At 39.8% G+C, this 27,006-nt stretch overlaps 1 protein-coding gene across 1 annotated transcript in view; it reads left to right on the top strand.

Moving 5' to 3' along the window:
• The window catches only part of nme7 (NME/NM23 family member 7), a 63,100-nt gene that overhangs the window by 440 nt on the left and 35,654 nt on the right, over positions 1-27,006 (top strand). Inside the window, exons 2-3 of the mRNA NM_203572.1 lie at positions 24,721-24,828; positions 26,096-26,262. Of these exons, the coding sequence (NP_988903.1) occupies positions 24,721-24,828; positions 26,096-26,262 (275 nt within the window). The remainder of the gene's footprint in view (positions 1-24,720; positions 24,829-26,095; positions 26,263-27,006) is intronic.

Here is a 27,006-nt window from a genome sequence, read left to right as displayed (position 1 = left end):
TCCTGGAGGTGCCAGTGAAAGCTATAGTTGGCTATTTGATAGCCCCTATGTCAGGGGGCTCAAACTCAATTTACCTGGGGGCCGCAGGAGGCAAAGTCAGGATGAGGCTGGGCCGCATAAGGTATTTCACAAAAAATTGGCTTTCAAGGGATAATGCAAGGCACGGCGGGAGCTGCTGATTGCGGAAATGATGTTATGCCATCATAATAGTTATTATGGGAAGATGTTCTGTGTGCACAATTAGCTCCTTAGCAGCTAATTGTGCACACAAAACGTCTTCCCATAATAACTGTTATGATGGTATAACGTCATTTCCGCAATCAGCAGCTCCCGCCCGCCGTGCCTTGCATTATCCCTTGAATCGCAATAAAAATCGCGATCCATTCATTGCTTTTGAGAAGGCGTTGGTGTGGGCCACAAAATACTGTACTGAGGGCCGCAAATGGCCCGCGGGCCGCGAGTTTGAGACCCCTGCCCTATGTTGACTGGAAGCCTACAGAAGGTTCTGTTTGACAATTACACCTGGTTTTATGCAATCAAAGCTTGCCTCCTAACCAGAAATTAAAAAATAAGCCCCTGCTTTGAGGCCACTGGGAGCAACATACAAAGGGTTGGCAAGCAACATGTTGCTCATGAGCCACTGGTTGGGGACCACTGTGCTAAGGTGTAGGTCTACTAAGGACCAACACCTAGCAGCAAATAATGCGAGTTATTGACTCAAATTATAATCATCTAGTGTGAATTTCTAATAAGCAACTTATATATATAATATATATATATATATATAATATATGTATAAAATGGTATATAAACATTTATGTTTGAAAAATACCAAATTATAGCTTATTCAGTGTTTTATTACTTAAGTAATGCTAACATGGCTTTTTATACCTACTGTTAGGTTTATCGGAACCTGAACTGTAGCATACCTCCCAACATTTCATTAAAAGGAAGAGGGACAAAAATATGTTACGCAGGTAGTGCGGCAAAATTTTTTGGCCACGCCTGCTTTGTGACCACGCCCCACATGCCACACCCACTTTACATGCCCCAGATGTGCCAGTATAATCGCTAAATAAAAAGAATAAAGGACATATTAACTTCAAACATGCCAGTATGACTACATTAAATTGATAAAGGGCATATTTCCTTCTATTCTTAATCAGTTGAAAGCAAAACAATATTAATGTACCACTAGAATTTCTAGCCATATTAACAAGGCCAGCCTAAGGTTCCCAAACTTATAAGGGCCCCTTTTAAATGTCTGCTATATTTTATGAACGGATCTGCGATACCTCTGTCTCCTATTTCCCTGCATGCTGTGCTCTGCCAGAGATTCCCAGTAGTGAGAGATACAGTATATGTTAGGGGTGGAAAGGTGAACCTGTCCAGCACACAAATAAAGGCAGCAGCCTCTTCTGCCTGATAAAAGACAGAGCCCCACCTGAGCCCCTGACCCAGTGAGCAGGAGCAGGGAGAGGGATGCCGCCAATGCCGATAGTTGACCCTTGCCTGTCACAAATGCTCCTCCCAAATAACATCAAGGTAGGGCTGTGAGCTTGAGGTAGCAGGGGAGATTCAAGAGTTAAGGGGGCGGGTTTTTTCCCCAGAGCAGAGCAGGCACAGCAATCAATTAAATGGCAATGCTGAGAAGCTGAAAGCGGGACGGTTGGGAGGTATGCTGTAGCTTGATTGTAGGATGCTTATTCCAATTAAAGGGGTAGGTCACCTTTAAGTATGTTATCGAATGGCCAATTCTTAGCAGCTTAATTTATTTTGTATAGTTTTTGAGTTATTTGCCTTCTTCTTCTGACTCTTTCCAGCTTTTTTATGGAAGTCACTGAACCCCGCACCCAAAAACCTATTGTTATTAGTACTTTTTAATACTAATCTTTCTGCTAAAGACCTCTCTTATTCATATTCCAGTCTGTTATTCAAACCACTGCCTGGTTGCTATGGTAATTTAGACCATAGCAACCAGATAGGTGCTGGAATTTCAATTTCCAAACTAGAGAGTTAAAAAAGGAGCTACATAATTCCAAAATCACAAATAATAAAGTACAAAGAGCAGTTGCAGATTATCACTCTCTACATCAGTGCAGTGCCGGAATTTCTCTAACATACATGGTGATGGGCCGCTAATGGAAGCAAGTTTTGACCACTCCCCATTTTAAACCACACCCACTTCAAAGCACACCCATTTTATCACAATGGTGGTAGTGCAGCAAAAACCCAAATGCTTGGTCCTCACTGTAGGGATATCAACCATCATTCATATGTGAAAGAATTATTTTGTCATATTAAGACATACCCTTAAATCCATATTCCTTCTCCTCCCCTGTGGATAGCACAGCAACCACCAGCAAATAATTACACACCTTAGGGACCATTTAATGGCTATTTCCAACTGTTAACAAACTCCCAGAACAAACACCTGCCAGGTTCACCTCGCACAGGCAGCATAGGGTAGGCAGAGTATGGCACACACAGGCAGCACTCTGCCTGCCCTATGCTGCCTGTGTGTGCCAGACTCTGCCTGTCCTATGCTGCCTGTGTGTGCCATACTCTGCCCTACCCTGCCTGTGTGTGCCATACTCTGCCTGCCCTATGCTGCCTGTGTGTGCCATACCCTCCCTGCCCTATGCTGCCTATGTGCCATACTTTTCCTACCCTATGCTGCCTACACACAGGCAGCATAGACCAGGCAGTACATACAATGTCTGAGGTGTCAACAGGTGAACAATGTGGGTGATTACAGTCTGAGCCCAAGGTGTGAACACTGCAGGGGGTGAACAATGCAGAGATTAAAAGGTGTAAATAACACGGGATTACATTTTTAAACAATACAGAGGCATTACAGCCTGAATCTGAGGTGAGAACCATGCAGGGGGGCAGTTAATCACAGTATAGATACCATTTAAAGCTTACACAAGGGCCATCAAAGCAGCCAGACAGGTGGGGGGCCATGCGGGCCGCCAGTTGGACAGCACTGCTCTACATTATATTAAAAGGAGAAGGAAAGGTAAAAACTAAGTAAGCTTTATCAGAAAGGTCTATGTAAATCAGGGGTCTCAAACTCGCGGCCCGCGGGCCATTTGCGGCCCTCAGTACAGTATTTTGTGGCCCACACCAACGCCTTCTCAAAAGCAATGAATGGATCGCGATTTTTATTGCGATTCAAGGGATAATGCAAGGCACGGCGGGCGGGAGCTGCTGATTGCGGAAATGACGTTATACCATCATAACAGTTATTATGGGAAGACGTTTTGTGTGCACAATTAGCTGCTAAGGAGCTAATTGTGCACACAGAACATCTTCCCATAATAACTATTATGATGGCATAACATCATTTCCGCAATCAGCAGCTCCCGCCGTGCCTTGCATTATCCCTTGAAAGCCAATTTTTTGTGAAATACCTTATGCGGCCCAGCCTCATCCTGACTTTGCCTCCTGCGGCCCCCAGGTAAATTGAGTTTGAGCCCCCTGATGTAAATACAGCCATAAGCATAAGAAAAGCTGCACTGAGCCTTCTATCAAAAGAAACACTGGATTTCTTGTTTCCTTTTTTGTAAACATGTTCTTAGGGTGTCTGACTTCCTCTCTCAGAAAAATCCTTCATTCCTGGGGCCAGAGTCTGCGCAGCTCTCTGCTCTCTCCCCTCTCTTGCTCCCCCTCCCATAATAATGCATTAAACTCACTCCCCCCACCAGAATTGTGTTATCTGAGCTATAACTGCTAGAGCTGTAGCAGGAAGCTACTTAAAATGGCAGCTGCTGTCTTAAACAAATAGAGAAAGCTTTTCGGGCTCTTTACTCAGGTATGGCAATGCTTTCTGCAGAATAAATATAGTGTTCTAGGTGGCACTAATGCGGTGAATCTATTGGCAGTAAAATGCCAAAATGACTTTCCTTCTCCTTTAAAGGAATACTGTCATGGGAAAACATTTTTTTTTTTTTTTTAAAGGCATCAGTTAATAGCGCCTCTCCAGCAGAAACCTACATTGAAACCTGCATGAAACAGATTTTTTATATTTAATTTTAAAATTGAAATTTCCCATGGGGCTAGCCATGATCTTTATTTCCCAGGGTGTCACACCCATGTGACTTGTGCTCTGATAAACTTCAGTCTATGCACCGAACTCAGTTTTTCAGATTCGGCTGAAATCCGAACCAAATCCTAATTAGCATACACTAATTAGGATTTGGAAGGGTTTAATGTTTTTGGCCTAATCTGAACCCTGCAGAAAAAGGCTGAATACCGAACCGAATCCTGGATTCGGTGCATCCCTACTTCAGTCATACTTTACTGCTGTACAGCAAGTTGGAGTGATATCACCAGCCTCCCTCTCTCCCCCAGCAGCTGATTAACTGAACAATGGAAAAGTAACAAGACAGAAGCTCCCTGACACCTGAATTGCTAAAAATTTGTAGATATCAGAATAGTACTCAATAGTAAGAAATCCAAGTCCGGCTTGGGACTCCTCCAGTTACATGGAAGTAGGAGAAACAATAGGTTACCTGAAAGCAGTTCTAATGTGTAGTGCTGGTTCCTTCTGAAAGCTCAGACTCAGGCACAACGCACTAAGATGGTTGTCTGCACAACAATATTACAACAACAAATTAAATTTGTTCAAGAATAAAATTGACATAATCCCTTAAATGAAGTTTCTATATTGCAACAGAAAAAAGTGTGAAATTACGTTTTATGAACGAATGCAAGGCAAAAAGCACAGATTAAGCTTTAGCTTGAATTGAAAGGTAGACTACTAAAGAATAATACAAAATAAAAACAAAAAATAAAGATGAATTATTATACATAACATCAGAATAGCACTTTCTGCATCTTTATTAGTGTTACAATGGAATGTTAGTGTACATGAATGAATAGAATAGAGGTAGAAAACAAATTTATATACAATCACAGGGAAGCCTCTCACAGCCCAATCCACTCTGCAGTAGAATAGATATGAACTGTGTGTGACATGCAACACACACTGTTTGCATAGTATAACTCACAATAAAATATTTTAATGAAAGGGATATAACTCCCCATTAAGATGTCAGTGTGCTTACCTCTGTTCTGTCGTGTGTAGAACAGAGATGGATTTGCTACAATGGAAACATTTGTCACATTTCATCCTGACTTTTTACTACCGCCCTTATCTTTATTAATAAGTTATTATTACTGTAGCCAGTATCTAATAGATTTCAGCTATTGATCCATTTCTGGGTCTAGCTAATGTTTCTACAATTCTGCACAGTAATTTTTTACCGGATATTACCACTAGGTGGTACTTTAACACTTGACATAACATCCTAAGTTAGTCAGACACTATATGGAAACATCATTTATAAAATGTATTTAATCGTGTGTGTTCTCACATTTATTCTAGGGGGTGTATTTATGAAAGTAATTTTTGTCTTTTTCTATCCAGGTGTGTTTTAATTTTATTTTTCTTGTTCTATGGTAAAAAAGATCAGTAAAATAAGAATTTTGTTAATAAAATGGCTTAAAAGAGACATATAATGTGAAAATTAAGACTGTATCTGTGCATTATACTTCTAAATACAGAAGGAATGTGCGTTAAAAAGTTCCCCTAAGAAATTCCCCCAAACCCTACTAGTCCCGCCCATTAGTTCCACTTAGTGCTGGCTGAATTATCTGGATTTGCAGGGGTGCCGGCAGCACTCAGCGCACTACACTGTAGGATAGGCTGGCCTGGTAGGGAACTGAAGCCTGTCTTTACTTGTGTGACTGCAGGGCTGTGATTGACTACTCCCCTCCTACTGTGCTTCTGGCAGGGACCGTTGAGACATGCCCACCCCTCATTTGAAACACATACAGGGACCAGAGAGGATCTATAGGGAGCTCCAACAAAGAGGTCATTTTTACAGATAGGATTAATTTTTAGTCCAAAGTGAAACCAGCATCATATATTATACTAAATTTTTGTCTCATCAGTCCAAAGCACTTTGTTCCAAAATGACTGTGGCTTGTCTAAATGAGCTTTTGCATATAACAAGCAACTCTGTTTGTGGCGTGAGTGCAGAAAGGGCTTCTTTCTTATCACCCTGCTATACAGATGTTCTTTTTGCAAATTGTGCGGAATTGTAGAACGATGTACAGATACACCATCTGCAGCGAGATGTTCTTACAGGTCTTTGGAGGTGATCTTTGGGTTGTCTGTAACCATTCTCACAATTCTCTGCATATGCTGCTCCTGTCACATCACTGTATGTGGGTGCTAATTTCCTAGGCTTCTCACAGTGACATGGTGTGTAATACCTCATAACTCAAGCCAGGGCTCCATTTAAAAATCACAATCTGCATGCGCAGACTTGAACATTTCCAAATAGAACATGCCTCAAGAAAGGCATGATGTAAAGAATTCCAGGGCAGATGGTGGCCACCCTCCCTGCCATAAACTTCTCTGTGCCAATGCGATTTTTTAAGAACTGGAGTGTGTCACTGGCAGGTGTCTAACAAATTGCCATGTCCAATGACTTTATCTTTCTTTGAGAGTTTTTTTTTTTAAGATTTTAATATTTCATGAAAATAAAGGTGAGGTGCCCTTGATTTCATTGTTGTGATGGTTATAGATGGGCCGGATGGACAGCTTGACCACTATCTAGGCAGAACCTGCCAGATATGCTTCAGAAAAGTTAGAAAAGTGCATCATTTGAGAATCACATCTAGTGTAGATGCAGTCATCTTTCAACTTGTCTTTGTATGCCTGCATTATGATCCAGTTGTTGGGGGCCAAAGATTGTTACCACCTATTAGACCCAGCAAACAGGTGGTATTACTGAGCAAATGTCTTCTATACCCAGCTTTACTGTATTGACTGTGCAATTGCTGCTGGAGGAGCTTTGCACCTGTATTTTTTATTTTGGCCTTGCCTCAAATTCTTAGAACTTGCTACCAAGTAACCTTTGGTTGGAGAAGGAAGTTCACATTTTATTCCACCTTCAGGGCAAAGAACATCTAAAGACTTGTGAGATAACGGGTCATAGGGTTGAGACAAAGTGAGATTCCTTAAGATATAGTAAATGATTTATAAGGTTCTTCAAAAATGCAGTGTTCCCGGAGCATACTAAAGAACCTTGGTGTTGTGTATGGTTACCATTCACTTGCTAGCATTTAAATGTCTAGTACAGTGTGAGCAAGAGGAAACAAATCTTCCAATATTTGCAATTAACTACAAGAGACAAGTATTGGTAATTTCACTGCAAAATCTCCTGTTCGTTTGTATTGATTAGATTTTGTAGAGTAGTTGTTCTTTAACCATTTACTGCCTTTAGATCATAAAATATGGATCCAACTGTGAAAGACCTGACTGCCAACATAATCTGTAACCATTTGTACGCATGAGCCACAATCATGTGTAAAAAGAGTTGGGGAGCAACACAAACATAAAAAATGTTCCTGGGGTGCCAAGATTGGCTATATGGTAGCACATATGGGGACTGACAGCCTACAGGAGGTTCTTTTTGCCTTACACCTATCTTTTATGCAACCAAAATTTGCCTACAAGCCAGGAAATAATAAATAATCACCCCCTTTAAGGTCACTAGGAGCAAAATCCAAGGGGTTGGTGAGCAACATGTTGCTTGTGAACCACTGGTAGTGATCAATGATCTAGAGCAGTGCTGTCCAACTTCTACGGTGCCGAGGGCCGGAATTTCTCTAGCATACATTGTGGAGGGCCGCTAATGGAAGCCAGTTTTGACCACTCCCCTTTTTGAAACCACACCCACTTCAAACCACACCTATTTTATCACAATGGTGGTAGCACAGCAAAATCCCAAATGCTTGGTCCTTACTGTGGGGATATCAACCATCATTCATATGTGAAAGAATTATGTCATATTAAGATATACCCTTAAATTCCATATGCCTCCTCCTCCCCTGTGGATAGCATAGCAACCCCCAGTACATAATTACACACCTTTGGGACCATTTAATGGCTATTTCCAACTGCTAACAAACTCCTACAACAAACCCCTGCCAGGTTCACCTCCCACAAGCAGCATAGGGCAAGCAGAGTATGGCACACACAGGCAGCACTCTGCCTGTCCTATGCTGTCTGTGTGTGCCATACTCTGCCTGTCCTACCCTGCCTGTGTGTGCCATACTCTGCCTGTCCTACCCTGCCTGTGTGTGCCATACTCTGCCTGTCCTACCCTGCCTGTGTGTGCCATACTCTGCCTGCCCTACCCTGCCTGTGTGTGCCATACTCTGCCTGCCCTACCCTGACTGTGTGTGCCATTCTCTGCCTGCCCTACCCTGACTGTGTGTGCCATACTCTGCCTGCCCTACCCTGACTGTGTGTGCCATACTCTGCCTGCCCTACCCTGACTGCGTGTGCCATACTCTGCCTGTCCTACCCTACCTGTGTATGCCATACTGTGCCTGTCCTACCCTGCCTGTGTGTGCCATACTCTACCTTCCCTATGCTGCCTGTGTGTGCCATACTCTGCCTGCCCTACCTTGCCTGTATGTGCCATACTCTGCCTGCCCTACCCTGACTGTGTGCCATACTCTGCCTGCCCTACCCTTCCTGTGTGTGCCATACCCTCCCTGACCTATGCTGCCTGTGTGTGCCATACTCTACCTGCCCTATGCTGGCTGTATGTGCCATACTCTGCCTACAGTACCTATGTCTGAGGTGTGAAGAAGTGAACAATGGGAGTCATTACCATCTGAGCCTGAGGTGTGAACACTGCAGGGGGTGAACAATGCAGGTATTAAAAGGTGTGAACAACACAGGGGATTACATTTTTAAACAATACAGAGGGATTACAGCCTGAATCTGAGGTGAGAACCATGCAGGGGGGGGCAGTTAATCTCAGTACCAGTACCATTTAATGCTTACTCAAAGGTAAGCCATCAAAGCAGCCAGACAGGTGGGGGGCCACACAGGGGGGGGTCGCGGGCCGCCAGTTGGACAGCACTGATCTAGAGGAATGAAATCTAAAGTGGTTGTGTCAGGTGAAGCTAAATCATTATATTTCATGGGGAAAAGTAATATTTGTCACTTAGCCCAGCCCAAAAATGCTTTTAGGTGTACTGCACATGGGTGCATCTAGTATTGGTGAATAAAGAGCAACATATTGCAGGTATAGCGAAATGGGAGTGGTGACGTGCGGCACCTTGCCATGATGTCCCAATGCTTTACATGACAGGCAGTTTACAGGTTCTGTGGAAAGCAGATGGACTTACACTCCCAGAATGCATCATTTGGAGGTTTATATAGTGTTAATGCACCTTTTTGTTTTTGTACATAAACCTAACTAAATGAGCTTACCGTATATACTCGAGTATAAGCCGAGTTTTTCAGCCCCAAAAATGGTCTGAAAAAGTCACTCTCGGCTTATACTCGAGTATATGGCTTGTCTGGCATCCGCTCCCGTCGTGTGCGCACCCACCCCCGTGAACGGACTTACACAATTAACAGCAAGTGAGTATATGGCTTGCCATTCCGCCGTCATGCGCGCACCCTCCTATGTGGACGGACTTAGTCAAGTAGCGGCGAGTGATTATATTGCTTGTCTGTCATCCATTCCGCCGTTGTGCGTGCCCCATCCCCCGTGGACTGACGTACTAAACTAGCGGCGAGTGAGTATATGGCTTGTCAGGCATCCGCTCCACCGTCATGCGCACACAGGGGGGCGGGGTGCACGCCGAACGCTTATGAGCAGGCGACACACGTGGGGGGAGGGGTAGCGCGCATGAGCGGGCGACACACGGGGGGCTTGCAAGCCGATATATATTTAATGCTAAACGCCTCCCAAGGCTTACATGTCTGGTGCCTCCCCAAATACCAACAATGATGCTGCCAGCAGTTACATCTAGTTCACTACTACTACTGTGAGTATCTGTGACATAACCTCATACAGCTGCTTTGCACCTACTCCACTTTCTCCCATTGTCAGTCACCCTGTAACTGCCAGTTTCTCACTGTAAACCCTTTTCAAGGATAAATCCTTTGAACATCTGCATGTGAACAATCCTCTACAGCCATGACAGTTGTCCATATAGAGGACAATGCATTTGTGCAGTATTTGACCCACTTGCCACTCTTGAGTGCCACACAAAATACTGCAATATTTTACTGGCCCCTTCTGGCTTATTTATGGAAATCCCCTAGATAAATTGGCTTGGGCAGATTGGTGGATTGTGCACTGTAGTCCCACGTGGTATAATTCCATGTAATATTTCAGGTGATACTGTGACTTTTTTTTTTGCAGTGTCCATTAGGTGTAGGCCTCTCTCTAACTTGAGAGAGGTTTTTATTGGTCCCTCATGACACACGGGGGGGGGGGGGGGGAGGAGTGCACACCGAGCACGCATGTAGTCATGTAAGCACTTGTGAGTGTCCTTTATTAAATAATTTGATTATTGAAACTTAGCAGTAGCGGCTGCATTTCCCACCCTAGGCTTATACTCGAGTCAATAAGTTTTTCCAGTTTTCTTAGGTAAAATTAGGTACCTCGGCTTATATTCGGATCGGCTTATACTCGAGTATATACGGTATATAAAAAGAGGGTATAAAGCCAATAGAAACACTGTCATTGGGCTGAATACAAAACAGCTACTGATTTCCATTGTATGGCTGTAAGATACCTCAAAATGTAATAGTCACAGTTTCCATGGCAAAAAACATGTTTTATCCCAAACAGTTTATAACAGCATAATGATTTAAAAATCTTGTAGCTTATGGAAATGAAAAAAAATATGTATGCACTTTTACAGATATTTTCATAATTGTACTTAAATACATTACACATAGGGGCACATTTACTAATTCTCGAATCCGAATCCCGAATGGAAAAAATCGGATTGGAAACGAAAATTTTGCGATTTTTTTCGTCGCCATCACGACTTTTTCGTATTTTACAAAACTTTTTCATCGCCATAACGACTTTATCGTATTTTGCACAATTTTTTTGTCGCCGTTACGATTTTTTCGTATTGAGCAATTGTAAACGGCGGAAAAACCAATCCAAATTTTTCGCAACGGCGCCGAAAAAATAGTTGAGAATATACGGTAAAGTCGTAACGGCGACGAAAAAGTCGCGCAAAATACGAAAAGTCGCAAAAATACCAATCATTACAAAAAAAAAAACGCATTCGGACGCTTTTGGACGTTCGTGGATTTGTAAATGTGCCCCATAATCTTTGCTGATTGTAGAGGAGAGCACCTTCAGTTGTCCAGTGGTCTAACTTGTTATAAGGGTTCAGACTGGGTTTGGCCAAATCCTGTAAGTTGCTGGGATGCAACTAAATATAAATCTAATTTATAATGCATTAATATATGACTATGTTATTTAGTTAGTTAGTGAATTTAGTTTAGCTTAGTGAATATTATAAAAGCTTGCATGTACACTAGAATTTTTTTTCTCAATTTAAATATATGAGCTTAATTCATATGGATAATTTGGGACAATTTGGAATGTCTTCTTCTTGCCGTTTAGCCCATCATCACATGGTATCCAAAACCCTTATGTTAGTGACTAACCAACAGGATTTAAACAAGATTATACCTAGTGCTGTAGGATTTTCTCTTTGCCCAAATTCATAAGATTGAGCTGTTCCAGAGTGTGAGGCACAATATTTATTTCCAAAAACATATTAATTGTGGGATACTTGGCAAGTTTTACAATTTAAATACTGCAGGTACAAGAAAGTTTCCCATGTGGCCACAGCCTAAATTAATTTTTTGCAAGATCAGCATTATAATCTATCATGACTTTAAAAACAAACTTTTAAGCTTGAAGACAAGGGCTAGGTTAACTTTGTATGTTTTTTCTTTTTACCTTGTGAAGAACTAAAGAACGGCGAAACAGATCTGACCTTGCAACAGGCATGCCATTCTGATATACTTGCTTCTTTAACTACGTTGTTTCAGCAATAAATCAGTATAGTTAAGCAAGTACAGATCAGCTCTGCATTTCACGTGGCACTGCAAGTGATTAGTGCTATTAGTATTTATCTTCCTTTGTGCATAGTTACATAGTAGCTTAGGATGACAAATGACAAGTCAATCAAGTTCACCATTGTGCCGTAAATCACTTAGGATTGGACTGTGCAGCTAGAAGTCTGGGAGCTGAATGTGAACCTAACAGAAGATTATATTGCCTCCTTATCAGTTGGCTGTGACATCATAATTTTAACATTATCTGGGAATATTGTTAAAGTCTCAATACCACCAAAATCATTGGTATGTCATTCAAGGTACTTTGTTTCCTGGTATTTTAACACCTCATTTTTGGTGCTACAGCCTCCTGAAATTCTTGGCTTTTCTTGCTTATGGATTTTGGATTGCTAGGTGCATAGTGATAAGGTGGTAACCAAAATGTGCTTTTAAGGAAACAAGACCTAAACATTTTGACTGTGTACTGCCAAACTTTAAAATCAAAAAGTGGCATCTACGGGAGGTGGGTCCTGATGACTAACTAATAGTTTGAGCCATTATATCTTTAAAGGAGAATGAAAGGCTAATAAAGGGTTAATCTCAAGCTACAGGCATATCTTCAGTTCTCTCAATAGTGCCCTTAGGTCTCCCCATATTTCGCCTGTTCAGATGATCAGAAGCCTCATAGGGAAAAAAAAATGCTGAGCTCTGTAAACAAAATTCCCATAATGCCACGCTCCTGCTCCAAGACCAAGACCCCTGTACATGCCCAGTTTGTGAAACTATGAGGAAGCTTCCTGCTGTATGGCTCAGATCACACATTCCTAAGGGGGGTAGGGAGTTCTTAGCATTCTTATGGGATGGGGAGAGAGGAGAGAGCTGCGCAGCCTCTGGCACAGGAAAAACAAAGAAACCGTGTGTTTCTTTTGATAGAGGACTCTCTTTCTGTAAGTGCTTATGGCTGTATTTACATAGACCTTTCTAATAACTATTACTTAGTTTTTACCTTTCCTTCTCCTTTAATGGATGAATTGCCATGTATATGGAATAAGGTTGCTACTTTTTCTGCAAAAAAAGAAAAAATACTTCCTATAAAAAATATTTCCTATATTTGTCTTACTTATTAATCACATTGGCATCAATCATCATTTTTACCAGCCAGCTGCCAATTCTTATAGAGAAGAAGTTGGACAGTGCGGCATTAGGACTATTTCTAAAGTATCCCTCAACATTATAAAATCATTCCTTTCAAAACACACACAGAATCCCATGTTTACAGTAAAATTAAGCTTTTTCATTATGGCATGTTCCCAAGGCTAGACAGGCTACCAGGAGAATACTCAGTGGGACTGTAATAAAGGGGGTGAACCTTTATTAATATTAATAATTTGTATTAATTGACATTAATGACAAATATTAATAAATATGCAGGATCAGTGATTAAACTTTCTGATAAACTGTTAGTGAGCAATAACTTGCACACACACAAGTAATAATAGAATCAAATAGATTTACTTATCTTTGTATGATTATAGTTACAAACATAGCCAGTTCTGCATCAATTCAGCACAATCGGGGAGCCTCACAACCTTCAGGTTCCCGATAACCAAGCGATGATCCAAATGTCCCGGCACTCGTTCAGGAGTCCTAGGCGAAGCTACTGACACATGGTGGGGGCTCCCTTTTATACCAGAGTTCTTAGCAAACCCCCAACACCAAGTGCTGACTTGTGCAATATTGTGTACAAACGTTTGTCATGAACGAAACCTATTAACTAGACTTTGTAGAAGGCCTTATTTGTTGAGCATGGAGAGACAAACATGATAAAGTGGCCTATGATAGGTAGGGTAGGCGTAAATGAGGGTTGAAGCAAGCTTGTTTTTGTGGGCAGAGGGTTGAAGCATGGAGAAAAAAACAGAGGAGAAAGGGTTAATGTGGAGTAAATGGCACATGTGATAAAAGAAGAATAACTTGTGGAAAGAGGGAGGCTGAAGGGACAATAGGTATAAGGAAAAAGGGGAAAAGTAGGCTAAAAGAGGAAAGCTTAAGGCATAGAGAGAGAGAGTGTTAATTATAATCAGAAATTTGAGGGAAGGATTAGAGGTATATGGAAATATATGGGGAAAAAAGGACAAGAAAAAAAGCAGATGTTAAAACAAGATTCATTGTTTCTTTTAACATGGTAAATGCATAGTGGAAAACCGAGAATGGTGAGATATGTGTGCACCAGTTGCAGCTTTGCTTATGTGCTAGAACACCTTTTTTTTGGCCAGGGGTTTGTGGTGGGCTGTGGCAGGCCAGGGTTGTTGAGGTCAAGTTCTCCAGTGGACCTCAGGGATCCCAGTCTAAGGGGCAGATTTATCAAAACATGAGTTCAAATCCCGAATGGGAAAAATTTGGATTGGAAACGAAAATTTCTGAAGATCGCAAATATCACGAAAATGCTTACGAAAAAATCGTATTAGCGATCCGAAAGTCACAGAATTTTCGTACCGAACCATTGCAAATAGCGGCAGAGCCTTTCCGAATTTTTCGCGCGGACGGCAAGAATACGCTTGGAGCGTTCGGGTCTTTGTAAATCTCCCCCTAAGACTGCATGCTGCATACTGGAAAGGGTTAGGGAGGATTGCCAGTGGCTAATTCCAATTCTTTTGAATATAAAGTGCCCTGGTGGACAGACACTAGCACTGTCTAGTGGGAATATGGAAGTCATGTATGTATGTATGTATAACTTTATTTATAAAGCGCTACTTATGTACACAGCGCTGTACAGTAGAATACATTAATATAAACAGGGGTATTAAAATAGATAAATACAAAGTATTACAATAAGCACAAATAAATACAAGATACAGTTGCAATAAGTTAAGAGTCAACGACACAAGAGGATGGAGGTCCCTGCCCCGTAGAGCTTACAATCTATATGGGAGGGTAACTACAGACACAAATAGGCAAATATAAGTGCTGTAGGTCACAGTGGGTGACATTACAATATAAGTGCTAGTTCCCTGGTCAGATCCTGATACCTACCAGACTGTGCCAGTATCTGCCATAGGGCATTCCTTTCCCATTCAAATAAACACACACACAATCTTCCAAATGATTAAATATTTTTGAAAATAAAAGTCAGCTACACTATAACAGTTTCAGCATGAGCTAAATAAAATTTGTTTTTTAAAACTATAATCATTAAGACATCCTGTTGTGTACAAGTTTAGTGGAGTTAATATTGTCCAAAAGATAATATAAGCAGTAATAAAACAGTTATTAAAGGATGTTGCATTTTACAGAAAAACTGGATGGGTTTTAGTGACTGGGTATAATTGTTTAGGAAATAAAACTGTAACTGCAGGTTAAACATTTGAAATCCATGATGTTGAAAACATCTAAAATAACAAGCAAATTTGTATTCATTTTACTCCACTGGAGGGAGTAATTCAGAATATGCTTGGTCCTTGAGATTGACTACACTTTAGTATATAGGAGATCATTGCATATCATATTTTGTTAAAAAGCAGCACTGCAATCTTACTGACCTTTCCAAGGCATCCTTATTGCAGGCTTACACTCACATACATGTTGAATATGCATAATATCAGCCTGAATGTGCTTCCAGCAATGTGGTACTTGAATGATTTCAGGGTGGAGCTGCTCTTGAGGCATATAAATAAAATGGTTCCCAAATGAATCCTGTATTTAAAGCAAAACTGCAGGTGAGATGTTGAGTGGAGTTTGTTCCCATACAAACCCATATTGGGCATGAAGCCTTCGTGTGGTGTCAGCGGTAATGCCATGACAGCTATAGTAATGAAGCTACCACTGTTGTGGTGCCAGCTAGAGTATGCAACTTTCTATGCTGACAGTCATGCTGCTTGCAGCCATAAAATGGCCCTAAAATATTTAAAGTGACACTGTCTACATCAGTGATCCACAACCAGTGGCTTGGGGCAACATGTTGCTCACCAGCCCCTTGGATGTTGCTCTCAATGCCCTCAAACCAATTAGTTATTTTTGAATACCTCCATGGCACCTCCACAAACTTTTATGATGCTTGTGTTGCTCTCCAAGTCTTTTTACATCTGACTGTGGCTCACAAGTAACAAAGTTTGGGGACCCCTGGTCTAGATCATGTATGGAAATCATCCATTTTTAAGCCTATGTTGAAAATTGCCTTTAAACAATTCAATGCAAGTATTTACTGTGCAAATTTAAAAATTGGGCTTATCACAACTAGGGTTTAAAACTGCCATTAAAATCTGTTCTTTTTTTGGGGGGTTATTCAGACAAAAATCGGCACCCCAAATTACATTGTAATTATATTGTAATTACATTTACACTGTATATCATTTTTATGTGCCCTTATTCTGCTTTGTGAGCATGTCTTCCAACACAAGTACTTGCAAATACTATGAATGTAGTAAATGTAGTAAAAATGTAGTAAATAAAAGTGGCTAAGCTGTATAAGAAAAAAAGGAGTAAATATTTAGAAGTAATGGTTTGTAATAGTAGAGAATAATTCACTTTTTAGTTTGCATATTTCTTGAGCATAGGTCTGTTTAATTTATTCATAATCCTATTCATGTGACAAGGTAAGCCAGCATAATTACTGTTAATACACTGCAGCCGTTTCCAACACGTTTCAGCTTCTTTAAAGAGGCTGCAGTTTCTGTGGTATGCGGTTATTTTCTATGGTCCTCATGGGCTCATTTACCACCATTACAAGGGAAAGTGCTAAAGTGTTCACATGTAATTTCAACTTTAAGTTGGTACTACCACTACTCATTTTTTGGTTTTGGTTTTGATAAATAAGCCACAGTTAGGCATGCATTCTATGAAATTTGCTTTGGCATGAAACACCACTGATCACCATTTTTAACAGGGTTCCAGTAGTTTATCGCTATGAAGTAGTTTCTTCTTTTTTTAAAGGAGAACTAAAGCTTAACTAAAGAAATAGTCTAAAAATGTTTTACATTATGTGTTATGTGTGGCTTCTGTACCAGCCCAAGGCAACCACAGAATTTTATCAGGGAAGATCTGTGCCTCTAAAGATGCCCCAGTAGAGCCCATCTTCTTTTCTGCTGATTCACTGCACATTCTCTGTGCTGCTGTCTGTTACTGAGCTTAGGGGCCAACTCAGAATATACTGTATATACAGAATATAAATGTCATGATGTAAGGCTGATTAGTAATTCATCCACAATTGCATTACATGGTAGCTCTGAAACCAGTGCAGTTAGCATCAGAATATCAGAATTTAATAATCAGCCATGTAGCATTAGTCTCTATGACAGGCTGCCTCATTTTCTGCTTGATAATTTGTCAACTAAGCTTAGCTTCTCAACAGCTGCACAGAGCACATTAAGCATTGTCACAGACCAAGATGGGAAGCTCCTGTGACAACTTTAAAGGCCAATATCATTGATACTATAGAGATGCTGAAACTTTTGAAGTAAAAATTGAGAGAGAAAACCTGCAGAGATGGGAAGAGTGAGGAGTAATATAAAAAAAATGTCTTATAAAGCTTATATTATGTTATAATTATATATTATGTTATTATGTTATAATTATATATTATGTTATAATTTTTGCCCTAAAGATAGGTTTTATATAGGCTCTGGTTAACCCATCAGGATATTTGACATACACAAATGGCTGTAAGACCCTTTAAAGGATAAGTAAACCTTACTTCACTAGGGGTTAGCAAAATGTTTAGCATGACCCAGTGAGGAAAACTAAAGTCTAAAAATGAACATTGCTAAAAATGGCCCATTTTATATACTGGTCTTACTGCACCAGCATCTTAACAGCAGCAATGACCCAGGACTTCAATTTTGTCACTGGAGCTCCCCATCTTGGAAAGTGTCTGCGACACTTCGGTGTGCTCTGGCAGTAAACCATAGCAACCAATATGATGTTTGCTTTTAAACAGGTGTCTGTAAAATTCTACTTGCTGATTGGTTGCTATGGGTTACCTCACCTGGCAAACTCCATTAGAGTGCATTAGGCAGGGTTGATTCTGCACCCCTGGCCACCCTAAATAGGTTCTGCCTTCCCAGAATGGCCGCAAGCCTCTGCACTGCGTTTCAGAGCACAGAGACCTGCGGGCTGCCCCTTGAATAGAGCTCTGCCTGCAAAATACAGTAGAATTAGTTAAACCAGGAATGTGCGCTTAATCTGACGTTAATGTTTAACAAGTCCTAGGTACAAATTCGTTCAGTCTGGCACATTCTGATCTGAGTAGTTAAAAAATCTGAAATATGTATAGTTTCAAACATTTACAACTGTGTACATTGTATTCCTGATTGTGATACAAGTGGCCACCTTTTATATACTGAAGTAGAAAAGATAATAAATTATGAAGTTCATTATGTGCCTACAATAAGCAGTAAGTGGAAAATGAGTTCTGTGCACTTTGGAACACTTATGCAAGCTACCTAGGTCTGACGCTTCCCGGTATCAACCGGCTGAAGGTTACTTACTACTTGATGAGTTTTTAAAATTGTGTGGGACATAAACCTTGATTGATTAGAAAATAGCCAATTAAAGTTATTTTGAATGCGACACTGGTTGAAACTAAAACTAACAATGATCAGAAACAATGACATCCTTAGGGTCATTTAAGAGCTATGCACGAAACACAGCATCAATGTTGCTAACATTTCAAGTGACTGCCTCTCTCATTGTGCAATGACCTCTATGCTGCTGCGTGGTATGGGAGGGTGTACCATCTGCTACCCTCATGGGGAACTATGAAATTACCATCTGCTTAGTTATAGGACCCTTTGTAGGTGCTCTAACTTGGGCTAGGAAGCTAAGACAGCAGCAAAGCATGATGACATCTCTGATACCTTTTGACTCACTTTAAATTTGAGAAGATTGGGTGGGTATCTGGGCAAAATGAGAAAAAGTTTAGCAAACTGGGAAACTGGCTCTGCAAGAATTTATACAGGGGCTTTGCCCCAAAGAAAAAAACTGCACCTTTATAATGAATGCTTAACTAACAGATAATATATCATAATATTTCTTACCAAATTGGCATATATATCAGTAAATATAGCCTTTTTTTAACCTCTTTTACTAAAAGCCACGATTTTGTGATGATTTGGTGGGGCACATGGTGGGTTATTCTTTGCAAATGGACAAATATGCTCATGTGGCTGCCAAGCAGAAGCAGTAAATTGCCACAGCCAAAAAGCAGAGAGAAATTGGAAACAGGAAGATTGTAGGATTTCAATATAACCACTTGTTCTGGACTTAGGGAAATACACAGGTAAGTCTGATTGCATTGCTTATGCATAGCTTTTGAATTACGTTTACAAGTAACATTTATTAATTGTAATAAATGTATATTGAAAAGTTACTTGGAATTTCAGCTTCTTTCAGGCTAATGTTACTTCATGGTTTATATTCCCCTTTAAAAATAGTTATTTCAATATGAGGTTTTATTCACAAATTCTGCAGGTTCTGGACACAAAAGGGCCTAGCCACAGATCACTTGCATATAATGGATTTCAATGCAGGGTGCACAGTGCAGTACTGAGGGTGCAAGGAACCTTGTACTTTATATCTGCATGATGTGCATTCAAGGGTATGCCCACATATTGCCCTAGCCTGTCTCTTATGAAAGCAGCACTGCCCAATGCAGTCAGAGCTGTGTTCATGGGAAAGGTGTATGTCTTTGTACTCCATTCTAAAGCCTCAGGACACAATTTTTGGAGCAGGATGCAAAGCGGTAAAAAACATTGCACTTTTGCAGACATTTTTTGCACGTTGCACTGCACCCTGTCCCACACTTAAAAAAAGGCCCAGAGTCAAGAAGATGCTAAAGCAGGTATTTAGCATATGTAAAGCAGATAGTTAAGACATTATAGTTGACTGAGTACATGAGAAAACAGCTTTCTTTTGTCTGCCTTTGTCTGACGCAGGTAATGGCATTGTGCTGCGTCATTATGAGTAAAGCATTCCTACTATGAAGATAAATATTCCAGAGGTATGCCAGCTGAAAGGCCGTCACAGAGAAGAAGGGTTGGGCAGTATGGAAAAAATGGAATATAGGAAAAAATGATGAAGTCGCACAAATAAATGTCTTTATATGCAGCATTAGCAGTATTTAAAGAAAAAACTGCCAAAAAGTAACAGCAAAGCTTTAGTCTGTTGTGTGTTTAGGTTTTACATATTACCCATGCACATGCTGCTTTTGTACTAATTTAGAGAACAGACAATATGCAGATTTGAGGGCCAGTAATAAGATAAATTGTACTAAAATGCTTAGTATTAATAAGTAAATGGCTTCTTCCTTGGGAAAGTTCACCTGTTTAATTATATTGCCCCTATATAGTTGTGGAGGTTTCAATACTCTGTGGCCCATAGAAATTTTTGAAGGACCACAATGAACAATTCTCTGAATGCCCATAATATAATATAATAATCACACATAACCCTTTCTTAACTAAGGGATGCCACCTGCAAGTTTCTTTTAATAATACAAAACTCAACTGGAAAAATAAAGCATGTAGTCAGCTAGCCTGAGACTGAAGGCAGCTCAGGCAAGGCTAAGGGCTATGGAATATGGGATATGTTGACCACTGTGGTGCTTTTGCAGAAAACAGCTTAGCATAAAATCTCCTCTTTTGACTTTTCATCATTTCCTGTAGCAAAGCAGGGGAAATGCTCTGCCCGTGGTAGAACATGGCTGTAACTGGCTTATACTGCTCACAAATGCCACAACAAATATTCCTACCACCTTTTGCATGCACCATCAGTCTGACTAAGGGCTGAAACAACCAGTGAACCTCAATCCAAAGGTTGATGTAGGGGTTTGGAGTTCAATTATTTTATAAGTTTAGTAAGTGAGATTTTTTGTAGCCCCTGTCCTCAGAGTTCTTGGGCCTTATCTATTAATCAGGCAAATTGCCCCCACAATGCAGTATATTTATCATAAATTCCTGTGTAATTCAATAAAATCAAAATTTTGCCTGTACCAATCAAGCTTGTTTACGTAAATGCCACAATATTTGCACCCATATTACGCATGCGAGTCACAGTATTTACATTCTGGTAAATGGCAATTGTAAAAAACATGCCTCCCATATACCTTGTGCAACAGTCACAGTAATTGCAAAAGGAAATTGTAATTGTAAAAGGAAAAATAGAAATAGGCACTTTCTGTGCCAAAAGCATGCTGGTATGTGCAGGTTTGAGCATATTTCTGTGCCTTTAGTTGTGCCCACTAATAAAATAGAACAAAGTAGAGGCCTCCGCACAAGAGAAATTAGACTTCTTCAAGCAACATGTATTACATTGATCCTGTTCTGTGGGAGACAAATGCTGATTCTGGGTATGTGTCAAGAGGAATCCCTACCATAATTTGATGTTCTCTGTCTGGTTAGGACTCGGACAGATTTAAATCAGGCTGGCTGAAATAGCCTGTTGGGTGAAGACAACATTGGACTTGGATGAGATCCTCTTCTGAAGGGACTGTACAAGACCTCTGTGTACTACCCACCCAAATCATGCACCCACCAAAGGCAAAGTGCTCTCATCCCCTTGCCCTCCTGCATGTGGGCCAGCAAACAGTGCAAAGATCCTCCAGGAGCTACAAACTAGGGGTAGGCAGACAGAAGAGGTACGTGTCTGATGCCTCCCCCAGGCACATGCTCCTTCTGCCTACCCCTTGTTCCAGCCCTGCCTCTGTGTGATTTCAAACGAAAAGAGAAACCTGATTGGGCTCGCTGAATGGTTGGCCAAAACTAGCAAAGATCCACATATAGTGAGCTTGCCAAACTAACAAAATTTAATAAGAATAAGAAGCTAGGAAGATTCATTAAAATTACTGAAACTACGTACTCATTTTGACACAATTGCTTGCAAGTCAGTCTGGCATTATTTTTGGTGTTCTACATGCAAATTACATCTGCGCCTGATGTTCTAGGTGCTAGTGTATGTATGTATGTATGTATGTATATCTTTATTTATAAAGCGCTACTTATGTACGCAGCGCTGTACAGTAGAATACATTAATACAAACAGGGTGTTAATAAGATAATAGATAAATACAAAGTATAATAATAAATACAGATAAATACAGCAGCAATAAGTTAAGAGTCGAGGACACAAGAGGAAGGAGGTCCCTGCCCTGTAGAGCTTACAATCTATATAATTGTGCTGTGCCTATTGATGCTGGGCATGAAGGGAACCCTAGAACTATAGCCTGGTCAGGATGTCATGTTATATATATAGCACTGACACATTTCCACAGCACTTTACAGAGATTATTCATCATTCACATCAATTCCTGCCCCAGAGGATCTTACAATCTAAGGTCCCTATGACATTCACACATACTATGGGCAGTTTAGACAGAAGCCAATTAACCAGCCTGTATGTTTTTGGAGTGTGGTAGGAAACTGAAGTACCCACAGAGACATAGGGAGAACATACAAGCTCCTTGCAGATAGTGCCTGGGCTAAGATTGATCTCAGGCCCCCATCGCTGCACGGCAGGATTGTTACTTGCTGAGCCACCGTGCTTTTATAAAAGTGGTTTTACACACAACTGACTGTGGGAACATGGTGGGGACTGCGGGCATAAATGAGCCATATTGCTTTATAGCGCAAGTAACACCTTTTTAATTTTGACAGCAGTATACCTTTAGGATGGCAAAACTTTAGTAATGTTGTTTACTGCATTAGTGCTACTGATCCTGTATTGGTGAATTTACATGTTATATGTATTTTTATCTTTGATTAAAATTGAATGAGGTACAGGTATACCACTTATTGACTTATGGAAAAAGCAATGGAATTTGATCTTCTTTTATCTAAGTTAAAGGTAATATTCTTTAGCTCTGCTTATCAAATATAATATTTTGTTAATGGTTAATGAAATGAGTCTTTTAGTTCACTGGAGCTTTTTTGTAAATGTACTGATATCAGTATCCACCTGTCGCCTGTTCTTTAAGTACAGTGTATTTCTCTTAAAGGAGAACTAAAGCATAGCAAATGCTTCACATGAAGGGTCATTTACAAACTTGTAAACTTTGCTTTAAAATTAACACAAATCTTGTGCATATTGACTCCATTAAATTGATATGCCAAAATGCTCCTTGCACTTCTGTATAGTTGCGCTAAGCAAATTTTGTCTTGCCTTTTCTGCTGAATCATGTGCAAATGCACATTATGGTGCTAGGAAACAATGCAGCCACCTGAATGTGACTGTAATTCCAGGGTTCCCACAGTGGGTTTCATACATAGCCTTAGCACACTTGCTCCAAAAGGATCACATGCTTACACTGTGCCCCCCAGAAGTAATGCAGTTGCCACTTTGAAAATGTTAGCCATGATCCTCAAAAACATGCACACACAATTTGACACTGGTATGCTTGGGGGGAAACTGTTTATTGTGGGTAAAACATGTCATTGGATTGGGCAGAGTTAGCATAAGCATAAAAGTATGTGCTACATGTCTGTAAAGGGGCTTGGTGGAGAGGCCTCTGGAGGGCAATTGTTTGGCCTGCACCCACCTGACCCATAGGTTTACCCAAGCATGACTAGTGATTTGATTTCATGTGTCTCCCTGAGAGCACTGCAACCGTCAACACACAGCATGTGCCATAGTGCTTAGTCAAGCTATTTTCTGACATTCTAGATGTGTCTGCGTGAACTGCAAGAACAGTGTTTTTAGTGTTTTGAGTCCAGCCAAGGTCCAGATCGGAGGCCATAAATTTAAGGAAAACTATACCCCCAGAATGAACACTTTACCACCAGATAGCTTATATCATATTACATTGCCTATTAAAGAATCCAACCAAACTGCAATATATATGTCTCTTCAACCATCATTTTGTGGTGATCTGTGTGCTCGATTAGAGATCACCTGACAGGAAATAATGCAGCATTAACTGTAACAGGAAAAAGCGTGGGGCTAAAATACACAGCTTTGTATATTCATTGGATGACGTGGCCTAACGTGTGTATGCCATTGGTTTGTTTGTGTGCACCGTGACTCATATGATCCCAGGAGGCAGCCCTTAATACTTAGGGGCACATTTACTAATCCACGAACGTCCGAAAAGCGTCCGAATGCAGTTTTTTCGTAATGATCGGTATTTTGCGACTTTTTCGTAGCTGTTACGAGTTTTTCGTAAATTGTCGCGACTTTTTCGTAGCCGTTACGACTTGCGCAAATTGTTGTGACTTTTTCATAGCCGTCGCGCCGAGTACTAAAGTTTCGGATTCATTCAAGCTTCAGTATCGTGACTTTCCTTGGGCCAGGTTGGAGCTGCAGAGTGCCATTGAGTCGTATGGGAGGCTTCCAAAATCATACAAAGTCTGAAAGGTTTGCCCGCCGTTTACGAGCGCTCAATATGAAAAAGTATACGAGCAAATCGTAACGGCTACGAAAAAGTTGCGTCAATTCGCGCAAGTCGTAACGGCTACGAAAAAGTCGCAAAATGTTCGTTTCCAATCCAAACTTTTCCCATTCGGATTCGTGGATTAGTAAATGTGCCAGTTTTATATTTAGGATTACCCAATGGCACATACTTCTAAAAAAGTAAATTTCTATGAAAATGGTTAATTTAAATGAAGCAGGGATCGACATATGAGCTGTTTTATGCAATATAATTTTATAGAGACCTAGATTGTTTGGGGGTATAGTTTTTCTTTAAGTTGCATATGACTGGTGTTTAGGAAAAATTGGACCTGACAATATGTTCATTAAATGCAGACCTGCATAGTATTCCTGAAAACAAATGTTTTCTGCAGTGAATATATAATGACGTTTATGTCTTTATTACAATTTAGAGTGAAGAGGACAGGTTTGCCTTTATTGCTGAATGGTATGATCCAAATGCAGCAATACAAAGACGATACCAGCTGAACTATTACACTAAGGATGGATCTGTTGAAATGGTAAGATATGGATGTGAACAAAAAGAGTTCATTATTAAACAGATATTTCTTATTAGAACTAATAAACAAATATTATATCAAATCCTTTGGATAAAATAAGCCATGTAAGGCACATAAGGCCTTATTTACTAATTTGAGTGCAAAATACAAAAAAATTCTAACAAACTATGATAATACACAGTCCAAAGGGGCATTGTAAGTAACATCTAACTTAATGGGGTGTTACAAACTCTAGGGAAAGAAAATATGACTCTCTTTGAGTTAATAATGCTGTTGAAATGAGAATGCCTTTACCAAAGCAAGAAATGTGGCTTCTCCAGTTCATCTGAAAAAAAAGTAAAACAAGAAATTATGCAATAAGGAATGTGCGAACATTAAACTCTGACCTGATATGTACTGTTTTCACAGGACAGTTAACTCTATTTGGCAGTTTCTCTCTATATACATTTTCCACTAGATAGTACAATAAGCTTATTATGTATTAATTAGTGTAGGAAACATTCCTTCTCTCTCTGCATGTATACCTCTTGTGGGAAGGGATATTTTGGTTGCCCAGGTAGCAAAATATCTAAAAATGATCCTTAGGAAACCACAAAATAAGGTCATCAATTTATAACTTTTAGTTAAGGTGTTTCTCTGTTTTCCTGTGGAGAATTCTGAATTCAGTTTTATAAGACAGATTAACCTGCAGGTAAATATGGTATATTTGGTATATATTTTTATCTTTAATTACTTTAAGCCAGGAACTGAAAAAATAAAGAAGATTACCTACTTCAAAGTCCCCTACGCATAAGGAACGAAAGCTGGTCCGAGGGAGGGCAATTTTTTAAATAAAAATTGTTTCCCTGTGCCGGAAACAATTTTTTGATATCTCCCCTTAAAGAGATACTGACACCAGAGATTAAATCTTTTTTTTCCATGTATCATAACATTAGCTATTAACATGTTATTTATAATTTTTGCTGTAAAATACTTTCTAAGAATTTTATTTGTTTGCAGTATGATGTACATCTTTATACCAATAACTTTTTCTTAGAATACAATAATTTTTTCCTGCTGTCTATAGTTGATAGCTTGTACATAATTACCTATATATTATATATTTATTAGTGAGTGCTTCTTGTTTTAAAAAGACACATTTAAAACATCAGATTATTATAAATTAAAGAACTTGAAACGTTTAAACTTGAAAACTGATGGATTTAATCTATGTGATCTCCTGTGTTAAATATTTTGGCTATGCCCAATTTTTATTTCTTTTTTACAGTATGACATTAAAAACCATCGAGTGTTTTTAAGACGAACAAAATATGATGAAATTTGTAAGGATGATTTATTTGTGGGCAACAAAATTAATGTTTTTTCACGGCACCTTCATTTAATTGACTACGCAGATCAATATACTTCTCGAAAGGTTGGAAGCAAGAAGGAAAAGTAAGTGGATCTTGGCTTTATAATTTGCTGTGAATCTACTATGCAGACTTTTTTTTACAATCACAGTCTCAACACAATATATAAGCTATGTTGTTAGATAATCTTTGCTTAAAGCAAATGGGCTCCTACCACATGATTGTGGTTCTAATATATAGTAACATGCTTGGATTAAGCATATGAACACTGGGACTACTTTTTGGCTTGTAGCTTGTGGTAAGACATCCTGTTGGCCAGTGCACTCACCTTTTGTGCTATATACACTGTAATGACAGGGGTGGGCGAATCTTTCCATTAAAGGCCATTAAAAGGGTATGTACTTTGTGCTTTGACCTTCTTATCCTTCTTTTATTCTGTAACCCTTGTTTGTTAAATTATTGTAAGACCCTGGTTTGTTATAAATGATTGTAAAGTGCTGCATAACAGAAAACTAAATTATATGCATGTTTTTTTTAAATACTTTTCATCAGGAAATGTGTAGCACTAAGATCTACATTGTCTTTAATTTAGTTACTCTTATATTTTATAGTCCACTCTAAACAGCCTGCAGAATTGTGCCTGCCACAAAAGAAATGCCTATGTTGGCACAAATTTATGGTATCTTTTAATATGAGCTATTAGAAAATCCAGAGAGTTGTCCCTGCTATAGAGAGTGCCTGACACCTTTTTCTTGCTTTTTGTAACTGGATATTAACCCAGACAATAAAAGAGGGAGGGAAAGCTTTTCAGGAGCCAGCCTGAGAGACA

Source organism: Xenopus tropicalis, chromosome 2, assembly GCF_000004195.4.
Source record: "Xenopus tropicalis strain Nigerian chromosome 2, UCB_Xtro_10.0, whole genome shotgun sequence".
Lineage (NCBI taxonomy): Eukaryota > Metazoa > Chordata > Amphibia > Anura > Pipidae > Xenopus > Xenopus tropicalis.
Note: the sequence above shows the minus strand (reverse complement) of the source record. Positions and strands in the feature narration are given on the sequence as shown.